Source organism: Silurus aristotelis, assembly GCF_946808225.1.
Source record: "Silurus aristotelis genome assembly, chromosome: 11".
NCBI classification, from domain to species: Eukaryota; Metazoa; Chordata; class Actinopteri; order Siluriformes; family Siluridae; genus Silurus; species Silurus aristotelis.
In genome coordinates this window covers 3723792-3744300 of record NC_139584.1, presented here as the reverse complement: position 1 = coordinate 3744300, position 20509 = coordinate 3723792, and the positions used below count along the sequence as shown (strand labels likewise).

General features: G+C 43.5%; 1 protein-coding gene and 1 long non-coding RNA gene across 3 annotated transcripts; one reads left to right on the top strand and one right to left on the bottom strand.

Annotated features, from left to right (window-relative positions):
• Positions 1-318: 318 nt before the first annotated feature.
• LOC310732818 lies at positions 319-2883 on the bottom strand. Its single transcript, XR_014535555.1, has 2 exons — positions 2438-2883; positions 319-1251 (listed from the first exon to the last, which is right to left on the bottom strand). It is a non-coding gene; the product is annotated as an uncharacterized lncRNA (long non-coding RNA).
• A 2620-nt stretch (positions 2884-5503) lies between these two features.
• mknk2b (MAPK interacting serine/threonine kinase 2b) lies at positions 5504-19314 on the top strand. Of its 2 annotated transcripts, none has more exons than XM_083555006.1 (14): positions 5504-5682; positions 7127-7314; positions 7460-7550; positions 7870-7971; positions 8231-8328; positions 10355-10434; positions 10632-10705; positions 10821-10925; positions 11269-11324; positions 11651-11746; positions 14617-14811; positions 14935-15099; positions 15354-15394; positions 15483-19314. In XM_083555006.1, exons 2-14 carry the CDS (start codon positions 7264-7266, stop codon positions 15757-15759), a joined length of 1431 nt encoding a protein of 476 aa, XP_083411132.1. In that variant the 5' UTR covers positions 5504-5682; positions 7127-7263; the 3' UTR covers positions 15760-19314. The 2 variants fall into 2 exon arrangements, with proteins under 2 accessions (XP_083411132.1, XP_083411131.1); XM_083555005.1 differs by having other exon boundaries at positions 5526-5682; positions 15480-19314.
• The last annotated feature ends 1195 nt before the right edge of the window (positions 19315-20509 follow it).

Here is a 20509-nt window from a genome sequence, read left to right as displayed (position 1 = left end):
TGTTCTGTTTTTGATTTGGTAGGAGGTTTTGGATGGAAGACGAAGGCCTTGAACTCCACAGGCTCGTGTTTCTGCAGTGTTATTGCCTGTAGAAGCGGCAGTAAGTCTCGATGGTGTGTACACCGTAGCTGCCAGCTTGGAAAATATTCAGATGTAATAGAATAGGAGTAGTGACTTGTGTATACACACCCACATTCCAGCACTACTCCAACACACTGGTACACACTCACACACACACACACACACATATCCATCTTGAAGCTCAGGACGTAGCATGCAAGTCCGCTTTATCGAGCAGCAATATCCCATAAACTCTGGTCTGTGCAGATCGATAGTTTATTTCTATAGCGCTTTTCACAACAAACATTGTCTCAAAGCAGCTTTACAGAAATCAACAGTCAAGGTGAATGGTGTGCATTTATCCCTGATGAGCAGCCGTGGCGACTGTGGCAAGGAAAAACTCCCTTAGATGTTATGAGGAAGAAACCTTGAGATGAACCAGACTCAAAAGGGGAACCCATCCTCATTTGGGTGATATCAAGAGTTTGATCATAAATCTTTCAACAATACAGAACACTGGAGAGTGAGAACTAACATGAGTACAGGAGTATAAGATTATAATTAAATGTTCTTTCTACAGTCTTTGGTATAAAACTAGGAGCTACTGAGCTCAACATTTGTGATCATCACAGATCCAGCACCAGCTTCTCCATGCCAGAGCCTTTAAACACTCCAGGAGGTCCAATGTCAAAACTTCACACATGTAGTGGAATCCAATTGGCACTGGAACGTCTCTAGATGGTTCGGGATGTTTGCGAGTTCGGCATCTACTTCTTCAAAGGTCCATAATCTTCATGAGGTGGGACGTGACTGGAGCTGGTCAAACCTCAGGATGCCTCGGGATGGGGAGAGAAAGAGAAGCAGTGGAGAGAAATTAGCGTAGCTGCTGTTCATGATATTAACAGCACAAGTTGATAATGTGCATGTGATCAGATGTTCTGAAGCACAAGGTTATGATGTGAAACGTGTCTGAGCCCCGAACACTGTCAGGAAGACTAGGTATAGATGGGTAGATAGGTAATTAACAACTCATTTCCGGCTCCACTTTACAAACCAAAATAGTTTTTTTTTTTTTTAATCAGCAGTTGCTCTTTTTCTTTCATCTCACCCTTTCGTTGCATTTCCTTTGGTTTTTCTTGGTAAATGTCACTCTGTGTCTGTGTAACGCTTTGCTCAGGAGGATGGAGAAAACTGAAATAGTACACAATGTTAGACTTGAGTGTGATATTTAAAAATGCATTTGATTTAAAAGATACACAAGATTTCTATGTCCCCATTTGCTCTTATAATAAGCTGCATTCTTCTGGGAAGAGCTTCCACTAGATTTTGTTTAGATTTGTGCTCATACAGCCACAAGGGTGTGAGTAAAATCAGTTACTGATGTAGGTGATGTGAGGTGACCTGGGGTTCAGTCAGCATGAAAAATGTATCCCAAAGGTGTTAAATAAAGGTGTCTTCTTTTTGAAAGCACGTCAAGCACCTTCTGTAATTCTCGTTGGATCTCTGCATTTTGTGTTGAAACGGTGACCTTTGAGCTGCATCTTCAACTTCGGGAAGAGGGTGAAATCGGCGGGAGCCAAATCTGGCTAGTAACATATGTGCGAAAGTGAGGTTACGTTGTTTCAGACGAGAAACTAACGTGTGAGGGGAACTCGTGATACGGTGCCCACATGGTCAGGATAGCAGACGTGGTAACGCATGTGATCATTATGGCACCGGGTTGCACAGCTCCGATGTACACATGGACGACGTTTTTTGGCACGCTGACTTATGAAGTTCGGCGCTCCCCGCGACTGTGCGTGCAGCCTTGTGCTGCCATCTGTTGACGAGTTACGAAACTAGTCTGGAAATGTTTTTATACCAGTATAACTAAGCAAAAAGGCTGTTTTTCAAAAGTCAGTGTGGTCTGAGTGAGATAAAGGCAGCCATGTGCCCCAGTATCAGAAGATAACAAAGTTGGTTTAGAGCCTGTGCTCGTTTACTTTCATCTCAGAGAGTTTTCCATGACATAATAACTAACAGGGCAACATTTAATGAAATTAGGGGCATAAAAATAACTGCTTTTATTCCGGAAAGCTGTATTTTAGTCGTATCTGAGTTCCTTATTGATGTATGTGATTCCAGGTCCTCTTCATCCTCAAATTCCAGCAGTCATTATATATATATATATATATATATATATATATATATATATATATATATATATATATATATATATATATATATATATATAAAAATATAAATATAGGTTTAAGCATTCCAGTTTATATTACACATAGCATGTGAATGTCCCACCCTGTTGGAATGTCCACACATACACACATGTACCGTCAACACTTTTACATTTAGCACATAGGACAGACAATGAAACACCTACATGGCCCAGGCCAATCAAATGTCAGCAGATGTCAGCCAGGTCTGTAAAACACATTCCAGGCAGCGAGTGAACCTGAAGTGCTGCATCAGCCCTTTTTTTTTTTTTTAACGACGTTGTGCTCGTGCTGTCCCGTGAGTAACCCTCGTTCCTGCTTCAAAACACGGCTTGTTGTCAACATCACCAGGAATTGCATCATGTGCTTTCTCCCTCCCCAGGCAGCAGGCAAAGCTTTCGCAATGTCTGCTTCGGCTTTCAACAGCGAGTCTGTAGGTCAGAAGAGAGAGAACGAGGGAGAGAAAGAGAAAGGGAGGGAGGGAAGGAAGGCGTAAAAAGAGAGTCGTAAGATTCCACTTTATTAGGTGTCCTTAAACGGTAAGGGAGGGAGAACGCAGGATTCGTTGGACGGCTTGAGGTGGAAAAAAACCTCTAAGCCACATGTAAGCAGAGATCCTCGAGATCTTTCGCTCATCTTTCATGGAGTCACATGCTGCACCTTCTGCATCTGATTACCTTTTATGCTTCTGACACATACACACACAGTGCACAGCTAACAAAATACATAACAAGCTACAGAACAAATGCATGGCCCACGTTTCACTTTTCCCAAAGCCGAATGTTTCTCTGAACAGTTCTTTCAAAGAACGAGGAGCACAAAAGCGAGGTATTTCATTAACACCGGTGTGAGAGTGTGTACCACTCCGTTCCAGAGTCCAGAAGCTGCGAGTGTTTTCCTAGAAGCACGGTGTATCACGTGAACGCGCTGAGGGTTTACTTTAGGACATCGATCTTGTATTTCAATTTGTTATATAGTGAATATTTGAACAGAAGGTGACACTTTTCTTGCAGGAGCACTAGAAGAAAGGAATCCCTGGGTGTATTTTATTAGCTTGTAGAAGCTTTCGAGAGTTGAGTGCTCAGGTTTTGAAGCCTCACAAGCAAAAATAATTCCTGAGCATCCTGCAAAAAAAGTAAACTAGGCACCAGAAAATAGCTTTAAAAGATAAACGCACAAAAGATCCTTAACACCGCTGAATCTGCTACAATACAATACAAATTAGTATCTGAGCATCTGAAAAGAGAGAGTTTTGATTTGATGATAATGGACAAAAAGCACTGTTTGGAAACCAGGTGTTATCTAAATTCCTACTCTACATGTTTGCACTCTTTGTAATCTAGTAACAGAGCTCTTTGGTCGAAAAAATCGAAAAAATTGTCTCGCTATCTTCGGAAAAGAATTCCAGATTGCCACGTTCCTTGGATATATTTCTAACACGGTGCTGCATTGCAACCATTACTAATGTGCTCCTTAAAGCTGAGCTGGGTGGCTGGGTGTCGTAAATAACTCTCCCAAGGCTCCTGATGCGATTTGTAACCTTCGTAGATAAGGGCGCTAATAACAGCGATTTCTGGTTTATCATTATTTAGCTGCGGATAATAATGACGTAGCTGAAACCTGATGTCCTTTAAACAGTCAATAAGACTTACAAGGCCCTGAAGCTGGCGATATCTCGCACTGTTGCTGTATTTGATTAAGTGTTCTGAATAACAGGAGGAGAAAATATGAAAATGTCGGCCCTAAAATGTAACTTTAATGGACTCCACAGTTCGACTACCAGATTGGTAGCGGGTGCATGCATATGATAGGAAACAAAACAGCAAATATACACAACAGAGCCAGAGAGACCACCCAGTTGGTTTTTTTTAATGGTCAGATAATGTTATTATAAATATCATTACTACAAGGGTATATTTACATACATTTTACATAATCATTTGCATATATAGTGATGTAACAGCTTGTAAAAACAAACTAATGTAAACCCAGAAGTATACAAACACCTTTATAGATCTTGTTCTTATGTGTGTATGATTCTGGCTCAGATTTTGGTCTCATATTAAGAAACTCGTCAAAAGGCATTTGGTGTGATTTTTTTCGCCTCCATTTGGGAAAAACACCATTATATCGAATGCCACTCATGTTCATATTATTCTGCCCCCAGGATCTACAATATGGAAGAACTCAGAGTGTCTATAAAATGACTACTGACATCTGAACCTTACCTGACAGTAAGTCAGTTTTTCAAACAAGTTTATTAGTTTATTATGTTTTTACAACTTATTAAACAAAAAACATTGTTTCATAGATTAATAAGGATTAAAAATCGACCGCTGCACCTTTAAAAAAAGTATTAATAGAGTGTTGCTCACTATTGAAAATAGCCTTTCTATATTTAAATGCAAATGGCATCGTGTTATAACGGAGCGCTATATATGAATGGAATCATGACTCAGTTTCTCTCAAAACGATATTGGATGAATGGATGGATGGATGGAAGGATAGATGGATGAATGGATAGAAGGATGAAAGAATAGACATCTGGAAGGAAGGAATGGAAAAATAGATTGATTGAAGAATGGACGGCTGAATGGATGGATGTGTGGATGGATGGATGTGTGGATGGATGGATGGATGGATGGATGGATGGATGGAGGTCGTCAGGGATTGATAAATGGACGGATGGAAGGATTAGATGGTTGGATTGGTGAGAGGGTTGGAAGGATGGATGGAAGCATGGATAGATGGATGGATGTGTGGATGGATGGATGGTTGTGTGGATGGATGGAATAAAGGATTAGATGGTTGGATGGATAGAATGAAGGAATAGATCAAAGGATTAGATGATTGGATTCATGGAGAGAGGGTTAGAAGGATAGATGGGAAGCATGGATAGATGGATGGATGTGTGAAATAAAGGATTAGATGGATGGATGGATGGATGGATGGATGGAGAGATGAATGGATAGATGCCAGTAGCTTCGGTTATTACAGAAACTTGCATCATGCACGAGCTCTCTTAATGTATCATATAACGGAAGTGCACTACATCTACCGCCCACATTTAAGATTTTACTTTTTTATGAAATATATATGTTATAGTAGTTGTTCATGTTTGAATATTGTACATATATATTTTCATATGTATATAATTTTATGTGAAAAAGCGGACAAAGGCAGGCAGCTCTGAAACTGAAAACGTCACCGTGTTTGTGTGTTTCCTAGCCGAGGGGCGGAGTTTAGTCTGAACAAGGGGCGGGTCTGAGCGAACAGCGAAGTTATATAAGCACCATCGCGCAGCTCTCCGTATCTTCCACACAGTAGACCAGTGTCGGGTCCAGGAACACACGGACAACCGAGGGGTCGCACAACGGCAACCAGACTGGAGCTTTAATTTCAGATCAACGGGGTGAGCACTTATTCTTTTTTTTTTTAATTACTATTTTTCACACGTTGGATTTGGACTTGGATTTGTGTCTTAGCATTTCAGCCTCGGCTCGTGCTAACAATAATCTCAACATTGACTCCTATAACCTCGAAATTAGTTCTTTTGTTATTTATTTTAGTGTTTTTTAAAGGTTTTTGTGTCAATTTTGAAGAAATTACTGACTGATACAGTTTAGACGCCGTTTATGACTATTTCATCATTAGGTTTTTTCCCCCAACGGACGTACAGGAACGGGCGTTGTTCCAAATTGACCATTGATTCCCTACACAAGTGCACTACTTCGAGGCGGAAATAAGGGTGCTCGTAGCCTATATAGTGCGCTTAGGTATGCACTAAGCGCGCAATTTGGGATACGGCTCTTGTCTCAGGAGACTGTAATTGTATATAAATTATTAGTGGATTTGAGTTGCTGGTAATTGATGTGACTAAATGTGTTAATGAATTGAATAGTCAATTTTCTGTAATAGTTTTAATTTCTGGAGTGTATTATTGCATAGCTTTATTGGTATGCTAGTGATGATGTGAATGGCCTGGATCTTTCCAGAAAATTCCATTATATTTCCAGAAAAAATTAAATTGAACTCTAAGGTTTATTCAACAGGACACGAATACATTTAACATAAGTTTTTCTTCAACGTATGTATATATTTGTGTTGCGCATAATCAATTATTGAAGATATCTCGGTTACAGGATTGTAATGGAGTCGAATGGAAAGTCAAATGAATTGATGGAATTCCTTTTTCCAGACTTGGGAATTGTATTGGAATATTGTAACGGCTTTCCGGATTGCAAGGGATGGAATGAAGGCCGTCACAGCCTCTTATAATAGATTTTACATTTCATTGAGGATTTAACATTCTTCCTGGAAAAAGTCTGGAATGCTGAACCCGGATCAATCAGTTCTTCTTTGAAAACCAAAAAAAATGAATGGATTTGAACTTTGATATGTTCATTCAGGTGGAGATGTTTTGGGTGTTGGTGCAATCGATTACCATGTGAGAGGAAAATATTGATTTTGTACTGGAGTTAAATGCATCGTTAGCTATGACAATAAGGAATGATTTTATTGGTTAGGTTATAGATTTGCATAATTACGTCCTTTTTATTGAATTTTATTCCGCGCGTGTTTATAAACAGTGTGACGAGGGCGAGACATTGCGACGGATTTATGGGTGTTATTGTATGGAGCAGCATAATGAGGCATTATCAATTATTCCTGCTAGTCTGGATGTTATTGTTGGCACTCAGGATCGCTTCGCGGCTGTTGGCACACAGACAGGAACTTGTTTCTGCGTCTCGATGTTTTGACGCTGAGGCGTCACGTTGCAGCTGTGATTGATGCTCTGCATCGACTTCTGAATGTCGTCAGATTCACTTTTTTTTATTGTTGCTTATTTTTTTCAGGTTTCCCGTTTAAAGCACCGCAGTCACCAGACATCGGGCTAGCGAAGTGAGACCAGTCACTCCAGCTAAGCAAAACCGTTGTTGCCGGGGGCCACTGATCCAATCAGGGAATAAAAATCAGCGAACCAGGAATCAAAATGGTGCAGAACAAGATGACCGCCGTAACCGGATTTCATCGCTCTTTCAAGGTGCGTAGATTTGTCAACAAGTCGGTTATTAATAACTAATTTAGCAACAATTACACGTTAGTAACAGTCGACGTACACATGCACGTGCAAACTCACACACACATTTTGTTTATTTTGTTTAAAATGTAACGTTTCTTTATTTCAGGGCCAAAATCCATTTGAAACGGACGAATTCTCCAAAACCGGATCCCACCTTCATGATCCTGCCTTCAATTTTGATTGCTCCACTCGCCCCGGTGAGTAAAAAGCCTTCGTTTCTGATGTCTCTGATTTGCCTCAGGTTTGTGGCTTTACCCCCCCCCCCCCCCCCCCCGAAGGACGTCAAAACCAGCGCATGCATTTCCCTTCAAAGTCTTTTTTTCCCTGTCTTGCTGATTGGAGGTTTCCCAGTGAAATGTGGGACGTCCGCAAAAGTAAAAGAGTCCAAAGTCGGTCACTTTATAGCACGCTCAATCATCTGCCAAGGCTTTTCGGTCCTGCTTCAACAACAGCATCGGCTTCTTCTAACCGTTTTTTTTTTCTTTCCGTTTTTCTTTTTTTCATGCCAACACAAAGGTATGCCATCCAGCCAGCCGATCGACATCCCCGATGCCAAGAAGCGGAACAAGAAGAAAAAGAGGTGCAGAGCCACAGACAGCTTTTCAGGGCGGTTTGAGGGTGAGTGTAACAGTCAGGGTCTGAGACTGAATGCTTTCTTTCTTTTTTTTTTTTTTTTAAACAGTCCACTTATATAGTCTACTATATGGTGGCATTGTACATACTGCCATGAGGATATAGTTTCATGTTGGACATTTGTGCACACTGTATATTTTGCTATTGTCTCACATTATCGTCTCATGTGGTCCTCTGGAGGAACGACCGTACAGTCTCATTGCCATTGATCGCGTTTCCCCTTTTTGCCATCTTCTCCTTCCAGATGTCTATAAGCTGCAGGATGAAGTGTTAGGAGAGGGAGCGTATGCAAAAGTGCAGACCTGCATCAGCCAAATCACGCAGAAGGAATACGCTGTAAAGGTAAACAAGCGAAAGCACGCGCGTCATGTCAACCACACGGGTTAAAAGATGCTTATCGGCGCTGTGTTTTGAACGGGATTACCCTTTGGCACTCGTGACATTACTAGGAACTTATAGAACGGGTTACTGGAAGCAAAGCCGACGTCTGCACACAGCCGCAGGTCGTTGTTGTGAGCGGGTTTGCTTTCTGAAACGCTGCAGGGCGCGAGCCGTCCTTCTTCACCGGCTGCTTAATCAGGAATGTAAATCGCCATCCACTGTGCAGCTTTTTGAAATCTCCCAAGATCGAGTTGTTTTGTTACTCGAACTCCTCGAGTGTAAATGAGCGTTTCGATCCTAAATGAGTCGAGATTGAAAAGGCGGCAACACTTTGATCGTGGTTGTACCCTCTCTGGGTCGTGTTTAGAAAAAGAGTATGTTTTTGAACCGTCGCTCCGCTGCTCTATTCAGCAGCGCTGGCTCAGCAAAGAAGCTCCCCCTTCCTGTTTTCGTTAGATTATCCGCTACGGCAGCCAATCGGAACGTCGGGCGGGTCACATCCTCCTCGGGTTCCGCGCTCCCATTGGCCCGTGCACCAGGCAGCGGCGGGAACATTGCGTTCTGTCCTGGTACGTCTGCCAAAACACACACCAGTGAGGAAGAGGGGGGGGGGACGGGGGGACGGCCCGAGGTTGCATCCCGAAATGTTTACCCGCTTTCCTGTACGAAGACGTTAGGTGTGGCCTAAAGAAAGTTTTACGTGCCAGAGGCGCAGCACCTCGTGATTTTGTGTTGTTTCCCACGTTAAACACAGTTCGAGGAAGCGGAGCGTCTGAGCTTGTTCAGTTTTTTCATTAGATTTCGTGTGGAAAAAAAAAAAAAAACGATTACCTTTAAAAAATAAATAATTATAATGAATGCCTTCATTAGCTTTTTTTTTATTTTTTTATTTTTTTGGCAGAAAACTTTTGCACAGACAACCCTCTCTCTGCAGGGCTTTGTTCTCCCGTGGGGGGGGGGTCGTGTCTCCTTATCTCCATGAGGGACGTTTTTGGTGGGAAGGGGCGCGGTAAATTGAGACCAGATGTCATGGTCACCCCACCCCCTCCCTAAGGTGCAGGGGTGGGGGGTGCGTCGATTTCCAAGTCTGAACAAAAGAAGTGAGCGAAAACTGTCTGCCTCGAGTTGCAGCCTTCCCCCTTCTCCCTTTTAGTCGCGCACACGTTCACTGATTGCACTTTTGGCTGTTGTGTTCACAGGCCTGGCTTCTTTTTACACACTTGCTCTATTAGTGCAACCGTTTGAAGGAACAGTGAGAATTTATGGTGCTGTTCATCCACTAAAGGAAGGAAGCACTCAGGAGTGTGACGTCGTAAGGAAACGATCCCCACAACGTGTGATGCAGACTGCTGAGAATACGATTGCGTGATGAAATAATTTATACCGTCAGGAATAAATTATGGGGTGGAGATAATTAAGTGCAATGGATTTGATTCCCCACGTTCAAAGATCTTCAGTTCCAGAGTACAGTACGGGTTTGTGTGGCTTGTGTTCGGAGGGTTGCTGACTCAGGAGCACTGCGGTTTCATAGGGGAATGCAGAGTTGCTCTGAACACCAGGCTCTAATCCAGGAGCTACATTGTGCTCTGCTCGTCTCTCAGTGGCACCGCTAATCCAGTCACGTCTAGCATGGCGAGAGGGTGGGTGGGTGAGGGGGGGTATTGAGGGGGTTTTCGAGAGTGAGAGCAGTTTACTGTCAACAACCGATTCCAGCGCTCCTCTAACCTCTAGGCCCAATTTAGCTCGTTCCGCCTTTGATGCGCTTTTATTGTCCACGGAATGCAGCCCGCAAACACCGCAAAGGCTTTGTGTTTGAAATGCCATGGGCCTCCTGGGGCTGGAATATGGGTTAGGATATATTTAGGGGTGGAGGACAACATTCGCAGCTGCTGCACAGACTTTCAGATTGTGGACGTGGGTTGTAAACTGCAACATGTACAGTTACGTAATTATTTATTTAATTATTTGTGTTTATTGTTGTTTGCAGATCATAGAGAAGAGACCAGGACATAGTCGAAGTCGTGTGTTCAGGGAGGTAGAGATGCTGTACCAGTGCCAGGGCCACAGGTAACCTCTTCTCTAAGCCCTTACATACATTGCTTTAATTAGCCAGGCTTTGGAAAAGGTATTAGGCAGAAGCCACGATCTGCACACTGACCCTGTGAGAAGTGCCCCAGACCTCCCGTAGAACCCGGGCTTATTATTGTGCGCACGGACCGAAAACAAAAAAAAGTTCTGAACCCCGTCATCCTGTGCTCCTTCAGAAATATCCTGGAGCTCGTGGAGTTCTTCGAGGAGGAGGATAAGTTTTACCTGGTGTTCGAGAAGCTGAGAGGAGGTGCGTAGATTTCGCGAACGTCCTCCACCTGCAAAAGAGGATGAAATCAATCTTGCGTGCGCGTGTTCGAACAAACCAGTGTTGAAGGTTTTCCCTGTTTGTTTGTTTTCTTCAGGTTCTGTGTTGACCCACATTCACAAACGGAGACACTTCAGCGAACAGGAAGCGAGCATCGTGGTGCAGGACATCGCAAGCGCTCTGGATTATCTGCACAACAAAGGTGAGCGAGTTCACGTATCTGAATTCGAGAATGACCTCACAGACTCACACTTATGTAGTATAATTATAGTTAAAGATGAGGGGGGGGGGGGGGGGGGTGATATCAAATCCTGGCCCAGATCCCATTTCGGTGTTCCGTATCGCTTCCTTGAAGTTTTAAGAACCTCACAGATGGTCTCATGTCTTATCTTCTCCTGGAAGACATTCGTACGCTCCTCTATTTATAGCTGCTCTTTGGCAACGCAGTGTGTTGGAAACATACTTCTACAGAGTTGCTCTTTTGTCATCCCTCCAAAGCCCTGGAGAACCGAAATCATTTCTAAACGCATATGTGTGTCCTTTAGGCATGGCCCACAGGGACCTCAAGCCTGAAAACATCTTGTGTGAACATGAAGACAGGGTGAGTCTTTTATTTTGTTTTGTTTTGACTTTTTGAATGAGAGCAGATCGACAGGGTTCCTATGCATTGGTGATGGTTTATTTACTTTTGGCTCTTTGAAACGTCGCCCATAATGACCAGAAATGCGTCACCGTTTTTTTTTTTACGCCTTCTCGCCATCTCGGTGTGGACGGAAGAGAAAAATATACGCTTTCGAAGAGAACCCTTCATAATCCACATATTTGAATCTGAAAAAATTTACAGAATACAAAAAAACAGAAATGTGTAGGAACCCTGCTGTGAATAAGCGTGGACAAGTTCCTGACTTCCAGTCTTCTGCCTTTCAGATTTCACCGGTGAAGATTTGTGATTTCGACCTGGGCAGTGGAATCAAGCTGAACAGTGATAGCTCTCCTATCTCCACTCCAGAGCTCCTCACACCGGTGTGTGTGTGTGTGTGTGTGTGTGTGTGTGTGTGTGTGTGTGTGTGTGTGTGTGTGTGTGTGTGTGTGTGTGTGTGTGTGTGTGTGTGTGTGTGTGTGTGTGTGCGTGTGTGTGTGTGTTATATTCGGCTAATACCTGTCTGAGTGAGAGAACACCGGTTCATTATTAAAAAGTAGGTTACGATCGTTTAAGTCCTGTTTTGTCGCTCGCTCACAGATAAGCCAGCTGTTTTTACAATGCTGCTCTTATCATCCCAGTCTCCTCCCGCCACGCTATTGGACGAGTTCGGGTGGTGTCAGCCGAACGCCTTCCTCTTATTGGCGAGAGTAGCATGTCTCTGAGGTCAAGGGCCGGATTTTACGGCTGGCTGGAATGTTTTTGAATTCGGAGCGAGACAAACGTTCAGGCCTGAGTTGTAATAAAGAAGTTATCAGCCCCCAGGCGGAGCGATTAGTGCCGTTTTTTGCTGCGTCAGTCATATCTTTGGATTAGATTCTAATCTCGTGTTCGATATTAAAACTGTTGCAAAACGATGGGACGGGGCGACAACAGGCGGCAAAACTGTAGGTGGCGTGTAGTGAAATATATGGTTGTAACCTGAGATCAGAGGCTCCTGCATGTCTTTCAGAAAGTCTCCAGACTATTTTCGGGGGTAGAAGAGCAAACTAGAGGAGAACGTTTTAGACGTGCACAAACGAAGCCATTCGACACGTTACTGCAGCGTGTAACAGGTTTTATAACAGAGACCTTTAAACCAAATCTGAACACCAGGGGATTTTTTGTTTTGTTTTGTTTTTAATTTCAGACCCATTCAGGAACAGGATCTGCTCAGGACCTTGATTGCAGGAACAAGTTGTTATAAAACAACAAATCTCAAGGTTCAGACCAAAAGTTTTGAAAGCATTGAGACGTTGGAAGTCTGATTCGCATTTCATTCTTCGTTCTTTCCTTTGCACCTTTGCCGTCCCTTTAATGTTTGCACTTCTCTCTTTCTTTTTTTTGGTTTTGTTTCTCTGGTAGCCGCAGAGCGGCAGCAAGGTCAGGCGTTAGGGGAAGTTCTTTCACACTCTCGGCTTCTTGAGCATAGCAACTGAGCTGTGATTGGGTGGTGGAAGGGGAGGACGAGTTTGGGAGGAGGAGCCAAGTGCTGAAGTGCAGAACATGCCTTCTGTTTGTTTTGATAAAACTTTTATCACGAGGATCTTGGCAGGTTCTTGTACACAAGGTTTTATATATGCAGGTTTTTTTGAAGGAAATTGTTGGTTTAACTAATGCAGTCTCTGTTGCACTTCCTGTAAGATTGTGGGTTTGATTTCTGAGAAAATGTGTGGTCGTGGCACAGCTCATTGCAGAGCTCATCTTCCCACCGCACAGCTATGAACTCGGCTCACGCCAGCTGAGAAGCCACTTTGTCACGTGGCCAGGAAAACCCCACGTTTCGTTTGCCAACAAGTCTTCATCTGTCTCTCGTGTAGAGTCATTTTCACACACCCAAGGCAAGGCTTCACTAATTTTGCACCAAGTACTTACAGGAAGAGAAAATCTGCAGTGCAGGTAATCATCCGATCTCATTTCTCCACCTCCTCCTCTTCCCTCCCTCCTGCTATTACAGATAGCACCCATATCTCCTGTTTATAGACTCAACCAACAAAGAAACACGAACCAAGCTCGTTTGCTAATCACTGAATCTTCCGAGTAGCTAGCAGCACTGTTTACTCCGTCATCTGGGGCAGCTCAGGACTTGTCTTTTGTCTGACCCCTGATGGAGAGGCTGTTAAGAGACGGCCTGAATGTGGGGGGGGGTGTTGAGCGATGGCGAGCAGACAGGCAGCAGAGGAGGAGAAGGAGGAGGCGGCGATTCAGAACAGCCGAGCTTTTGTCTGCAGCTCCTGAATTCCTGCACTGCATAAAGGCTCGACGGGGCGGAGCGGCACGACAGCTGCGTTCAAGGAAGACAAAAGAAGCAAAACGCCTGCGCAAACAGGCCTGGAGAGCGACGTCAGGCCCTGAAAACCAAAACAAAACAAAGCAAACATACGCCATCGCTAGCTGAAAAGTACCAGACCGCTTTCAGGAGTCATTTTGCTGAGATGAACGATTGAATCACCTCCGTAACCTCACTAAGGTTATAAAGTCTGCGCTTGACCTAGAAATTCTGTCACGGGTTCTTGGGGGGGGGGTTTCACAAGGGATCATTTCGTAACCATAACCCTGGACCGCAGTTCTGAAATACTGGAGCTTAATACAGTCTAAAAAAAAATCTAATCTACCCGAGCTAACCAAAAAAAGCCTTGCAGCTTTTGACGGATTATGTTTTGTTCTCCAGGAGCAACACGGTTGCATCCCTGTACAGCGATCTATACATGTATAAAGAGCATGTCTGTGTGGTTTGGTTTTGTTTATGCAGTGTGGGGGGGTGTGGTGTTGTGCAAGAGGTATTGAGCGATGTTTTTTTTATTATATTTTTTTTCTGGGACACTCAATCCTTTTTTCCCTTCTTGGGCATTTGGCCCAGTTTCAGAACAGAGGCGTTTTTGCAGAGCCAAGTTTTCAAAACTTTCCATGACTCGACCACGAGAACAAGGCTTTCTGCACGCTTCACCCTCTGTTTCATACAAACACACTATTTATGTCCGATTGCGGTGATCTCACGGAGGACTAATCTCGTCGTGCGAGGGACACAATGACTCTGCTCGAAGCTCTTGATCTCCGCGTGCGTACAGAAACAGCCGAAAAACAGCTGCCGTCTTAACACACACCACCGCCTACACTCGTTCGTGCACGTTAAACATGTTAAACAGGCAAATGCTGACCTCGTTCCCGTACACCGACTAACGAAGTCGCCTCTCCTCGTTCCGTCTCGTTGCAGTGCGGTTCTGCAGAATACATGGCGCCCGAAGTGGTGGAGGCGTTCAACGAGGAGGCCACCATATACGATAAACGCTGTGACCTATGGAGCCTGGGCGTCATCCTGTACATCATGCTGAGTGGCTATCCTCCCTTCGTGGGCCGCTGTGGAAGCGACTGTGGCTGGGAGAACGGGGAGCCGTGTCACGCCTGCCAAGTAGGTCCACCTCAGCACAAAGCTTTAAATAACACGTCTGGATTTTGTTGGTTTCGAATTAATTGAGTGCTTAATTAAAAAATTACTCAATTTTTTCTTTTTATCGTTGTCCATCAATCTCAGAACACACTGTTCGAGAGTATCCAGGAGGGCAAATACGAATTCCCAGAGAAAGAATGGGCTCATATCTCCTGGAGTGCCAAAGACCTCATCTCCAAACTGTTGGTCCGGGACGCAAAGAACCGGCTCAGCGCCGCTCAGGTTCTCCAGCACCCGTGGGTACAAGGGGTAAGGAGCTAGGCTATTTTATTCCTCCCTCTTTCTCTTTCTCTCTCTATTAGGAGTCAGAATAGGGTGAAGTTCCTCCATAATGTATTCTCAGAATCAGCTGGTGAATTTTGCCTATGGCGTAAATCATTTACAAGAAGACTAGTTCTTAGGAAAATGTCCAGCCATCATGAAGTGCTTCATTTGGATTCGGTGTTGGTATGATGTCATTGTGACAGTTTCGTTTCTTTTCTTTCTTTTTTTTTTTCCACCAGGGTGCTCCTCATACAATCCCAACCTCCATCCTGCTCCAGAGGTAAGTTCTGGTCTGCGGCATGAAACCTAATTTAATAGTGAATCTAACGAGCAGTTTACCTCATACGCGGTGTCTTCCGTGCCAGCAGAAACAGCAGCGCCAAAGACCTGACGTTCTACGCCGGACAGGCGATGGCTGTGAACCGGCAGCTGGCGGAGCAGGATGACCTGGAAGCACAGTGGCAGGAAGAGGCGTCTCCTCAGGTGGTGACGGCTGGCGCGTCCTCCATGCGGCTCTCGCCACCATCCAACTCCAAACTGGCCAAACGGAGGCAGAGGAGCAGCGCCATAAAGGGGGCGCCGGTGTCTGCCGCCGAGCTCAGCCAGCTTCTCGCTCCGCTTGTCCTCATCGGAGACTGCGCCTGAGAAACAGAGGGACGTCTCGAATTCTCTCATCCTGCTGGACAGTGGGCGAGGGGAAGAAAAAAAAAAAAAAAAAGGGTTTTATTTTTTTTTTGTGAAGTCTCTGCCACCCCCCGAGTTCAGGTGTCCCTCTGCGTATCCGTGCCTCTCCCTCATCGAAGGAGTACCTCATCAAAGTCGCTTCCGTGTGAAGTATTCGCCGTATGCAAAATGAGGACATCTTGAGGCCCGTCTCGAACCTGGTTGCGGCGTCGCTCGCTCCTGTATTCATCCTCAGGCTCTTCCAGCACTTCTGTCAGGACCCAGCGGCAGGGTTCGAGGCCGATACGCAGACGGATACGCTAAACACATTTTTTTGATTTGAAAGGCAGAAGATTTTGAAGCCAGCCGCTCAAGACACCAAAGGACTACGACACCCACAGAATCCCTTCCCCTTTCCTCAGCTGCTTCCTCTTTTACAACTGGATCCACTGTGAATTATTATTATTATTATTATTATTATTATTATTATTATATAATTTTCTTTCTCCAAACGAGAAAGGAATGTTTTGCCGGGAACGCGGCCAGACATCCCCCATCATCCGTACTCAAGATTCCCACGCTTTATGCAATTTCCTAACGACTTCATCACCTGTCAGAATACTGGGAGATTTTTTTTTTCCTGTGTTGCCAGTGCCTCGCTTTACCTCCTTTCTTTTTCAAAGCCAATGAATTCCTGTCATCAGCAGACGAAATCTAATCACGATTGGCCTCTTCTACCAAATTAATGAAGCACTTGATATATTTCGGGGAGGATGTTAAAATGAAATTTTTTCCCAATTGGTGCCAGAGTTCTTGAATATTCGGACACGTTTTTTCCCAAAAAAAACCCCAAAAAACAATTGTACTTTAAAGACACCGCATCCTATCATTTAGGGGGCTTTTATCTCGCCCAAATTTTGTTACAGCCGTTACATTTTTCAGACTCGACGTCTGACGAATAAACGGCACGCCAGTAATCGTAAAAAGAAAAATCCAAACCGGCTATTCGAGGTCACAAACGTGACATTCGGAGCGACGTGTTTGGGCGTAGGGCGACGAAATCAGCAAAAAGGGGTTAGCCGTTAAAGCGCACACCGGGAGGGACGGGAATGTCACAGATCACGCGGTTATACAAGCACACGTCTGTTTACGTGACTCATCAACTCCAGTTGGTCATGGAATAAGGCTTTGAAATAAAAAAAAATTATAAAAAAAATGTAAACCCGTGCCCTTCAGGTCGGTACCGATGGTACGGTGATTTATAAACTCGCTGCCTCGTAGGCACTGTCAAATACCTTTCAACTTTTAGACCCATTGACCGGACAGGGGAGATTAAATTTTTTGTCATAAAGGTAAAAATTAAGAAAAAATAAAAAAATGGAAAAGCATTCCAGGAAAAAAAAAAAATTGAGTCGGGAAAAGAAAACCGCACAAAAAAAGTCTTCCAAGGCAATGTAGCTGTATGAATAAGTGAAAAAAAAAATGTTCTTTCGTTCTTTTTTTTTCTTCTTTTTTTTACGTTTACTTTTGTTTGTTTGTTTGTACCTCCATTTGAATACTGAAACTGTGCCACACTGTGCTGATGTTTTATGCTTTTTATTATTGTTATTAATATTATTACTGTTGTTATTGTATCTTCATCTTCAAGCAGGTGCTGTTCAAATGTCCAGAATTTCTTTGTTCCCCAAATCACGTTTTATCTCCTTTTTTTCTTTTAGTATTCACGTGATGAAATGCTGGTGCAGAAGTTGTAAAATGTTTTTTTTTTTTTTTTTTTTCCCTCAACGAAATTTGAAGTGAATGAAAAAGGCAATATTTTACTACTTTCAGTGTTTTCGGAAAGGGGTGGACAAATCCAAAGAGTCGCCATCACGCGAAATGAAAACAGAAACCTTAGGGTGGGGAAAAAAAGAAAAAGAGAAAGGCGTAAAAAAAACAAACAAATAAAAAAAGTTTCTTCCGGTTTCCCTTTCCTTTGAAGTCACGTTTCAACTTTGAATTGTGCAATTTTATTTTTTCGGACGTGTTTAACAGAATGGAGAATCGAAAAAAAAAAAAAAATCGTCTCGATTGCGTACACCGGAATGAGGTTTTGTTTTCTCAAGAAGGAAAGGAAAAAGAAAAATCCTCTAACCGCCTTACAAAGCCGAATTCCAACAAACGAGTACGAATTTCTTCCGAAAGGAAAAAGCTAACAGTTTAATCATCGGTTCGCGATTTGTCCACCCCGACTCTTGTTTTGTAACGTCTACTTACATTTTTTAATTTCTTTATTTTTTTTTTTGTTATTCCCCGTAACATGGAAACGCAGGATTGTGCCGGAAGGACGTTCGGAAAAGTGCATTTTTGATTCCGCGTCGGTAGATCGATGGAACTGACTTAAGTGTTTGAGTTGTAAATGTTCTCAAATGAAAAATAACAAAAGAAAGAAATCCCCCATTCACACACACACACACACACACACACACACACACACACACACACACACTCGAATAATCCTGGTGAATGTTCAGCTCGGCGGGTGCTTTTTCTTTCAACAAACAAACAAACGGCACTCGAGCCTATCAGTAAAGAATAGGACACTGATTGTAATTTTTTTTAATATCTATACCAATTTCTACATTTGCATCTTTTTGTGGAGGTTTTATGTCTTATAGTAAGACTTACTTGAATTGTATATGCAGCGGTTTTCTCACATTTTGCTCGGGAAACTACCTTTATACCTGTACACGAAGCTGTTCGAGACGAGACTAGGCGTAGGTTTTGGAGACTAATTTCAAACACAGAAGTCGAATCAGTATTTAACTCGCCCGGATGCAATTCTACTCGTCTTTTTTTTTTTTTTTTTTTTTTTTTAAAAACGCAGACACACCGGACGTAGGTTATGTTCTCAAAACCGTCACCCAAGCGCGGCCTGGGTTCGGGATCCCACCGCTGTTTGGGTTTAACAAAATCTGGGATGAGTTTTTAATCCTCACGTTTCTTCACTTCCGTTCGTTCTGATGGAGGTTCAGAGGAACGACATTATTTCTGTTTGGATTTCAACCTGATTTGAGTTGATTTTATTAGGGGTTGTGATTAGATTTCTCCCCCTTCTTTGTAATTTTTGTTTTTCTTTTTACATCAATGTGACCTAAAGGTTGAAAAACAATATTGTATTCAGCACTGTCTGATTTTCTGATTTTTCACACCCATAACCTAAACGACTCATGGGGAAGATCTCCAAACTGCAGGGTTTTTTCCATGAAGCGGGATTTCTCGGTTTAGCAGGTTGTTGTTGTTGTCCAGTCGGACTGTCCCTGACCGCTTCTCTTCCCCCTGACGGTCGATCTCGCTTTAACCGAGAAAGCTCGCTTCCTGAAATGACCCTGCCGCCCGGGGGGTTCCCTTTTCGGGACGGCGTCAAAAACCGTAGAAGCACTTTACTGTACCACGTGGCTGATTTCAGTTCACTCGAAAGCAAGACACGACTCTTGTTGCAGATTTTTTTCTATTGTTTTCTAATGAAAAGAAACAATAAAATGCTTTAAACCACAATCTTACCCTGTCCCCGATTTGTTTCCTCGTGTACTTCTGTGTAAAAGTTTGTACCCCCCCCTTCACTGATATTATACCTGTAATGATTAAAGGATTTAGGCAGATTGTGTTTATGTACAGTAAGGGCCCATGTGCTGAGTGGGTGTGCAAACTTTTGCACTCGAAAAAACTAGAACATCATCTTCGCTTTAGAAGAAAAATTTAAAGGAATGGACATTCTCCAACATCTTCAGGACATTATTTTATAAAGCGAAGGCGTGTCTAGAGACTGTATGCAGAAAAGTTTGTGGACATCTGACCATTAGATTTCATTCCGCAGACCCCATTTACTGTTATAACCTCCACTCTTCTGGGAAGATGTTCCACTAGGTTTTTACATTTATGGCGTTTCACAGACGTTCTTATCCAGAGCTTACATTTATCATATTCATACAACCGAGCAGCTATGGGGTTAAGGGCCTCGCTCGAGGGCCTAGGGATGGCACCTTTCTTGTGTGAAGTTACTGATGTAGGTGGAGAGGAGAAACCTGAGGAGCAGTCAGTGTGAAAAATCCATCCAAAAGGTGTTCAATAAGTTTTATAGCAGCACAGCATGCTAGGAGATCTTCCACTCCATCCCATGGAAAGCAGATCTTCATAGAGCGGGCTTTGTGTACAGGGTTTCCATTGTCACGCTGGAGACCCAAACGTGTTCCAGTGAAGGGAAAGGACAGGTGTTCCAGTACTTTTAGACAGACGCTGGTGCCGTGTGGGAACTTTTATCTCTGAAGGCCACGAGTCTGTAACAGCTCCCACTTTATCATCCAGCGCTGGTCACCTGAGGTGGAGTCATGTGGTGTGTGTACCTTCAGCAAACAGCAGATTTCACACAATGCAAGGTTGAGCTGTGTGTTTTTCAAAATTCTCTCTCTCTCTCTCTCTCTCTCTCTCTCTCTCTCTCTCTCTCTCTCTCTCTCTCTCTCTCTCTCTCTCTCTCTCTCTCTCTCTCTCTCTCTCTCTCTCTCTCTCTCTCTCTCTCTCTCTCTCTCTCTCTCTCTCTCTCTCTCTCTCTCTCTCTCTCTCTCTCTCTCTCTCTCTCTCTCTCTCTCTCTCTCTCTCTCTCTCTCTCTCTCTCTCTCTCTCTCTCTCTCTCTCTCTCTCTCTCTCTCTCTCTCATATATATAAGTGCAGTGTAAACACTCAGGTGTTGGCCTGC

Excerpts from the sequence above, each read along its gene's own strand:
- mknk2b (XM_083555005.1), top strand. The coding sequence starts at position 7,264 with ATGGTGCAGAACAAGATGACCGCCGTAACCGGATTTCATCGCTCTTTC. Across the intron at positions 10,435-10,631 it reads TACCAGTGCCAGGGCCACAG|AAATATCCTGGAGCTCGTGG; the intron begins GTAACCTCTTCT and ends GTGCTCCTTCAG. Across the intron at positions 10,706-10,820 it reads GTTCGAGAAGCTGAGAGGAG|GTTCTGTGTTGACCCACATT; the intron begins GTGCGTAGATTT and ends TGTTTTCTTCAG.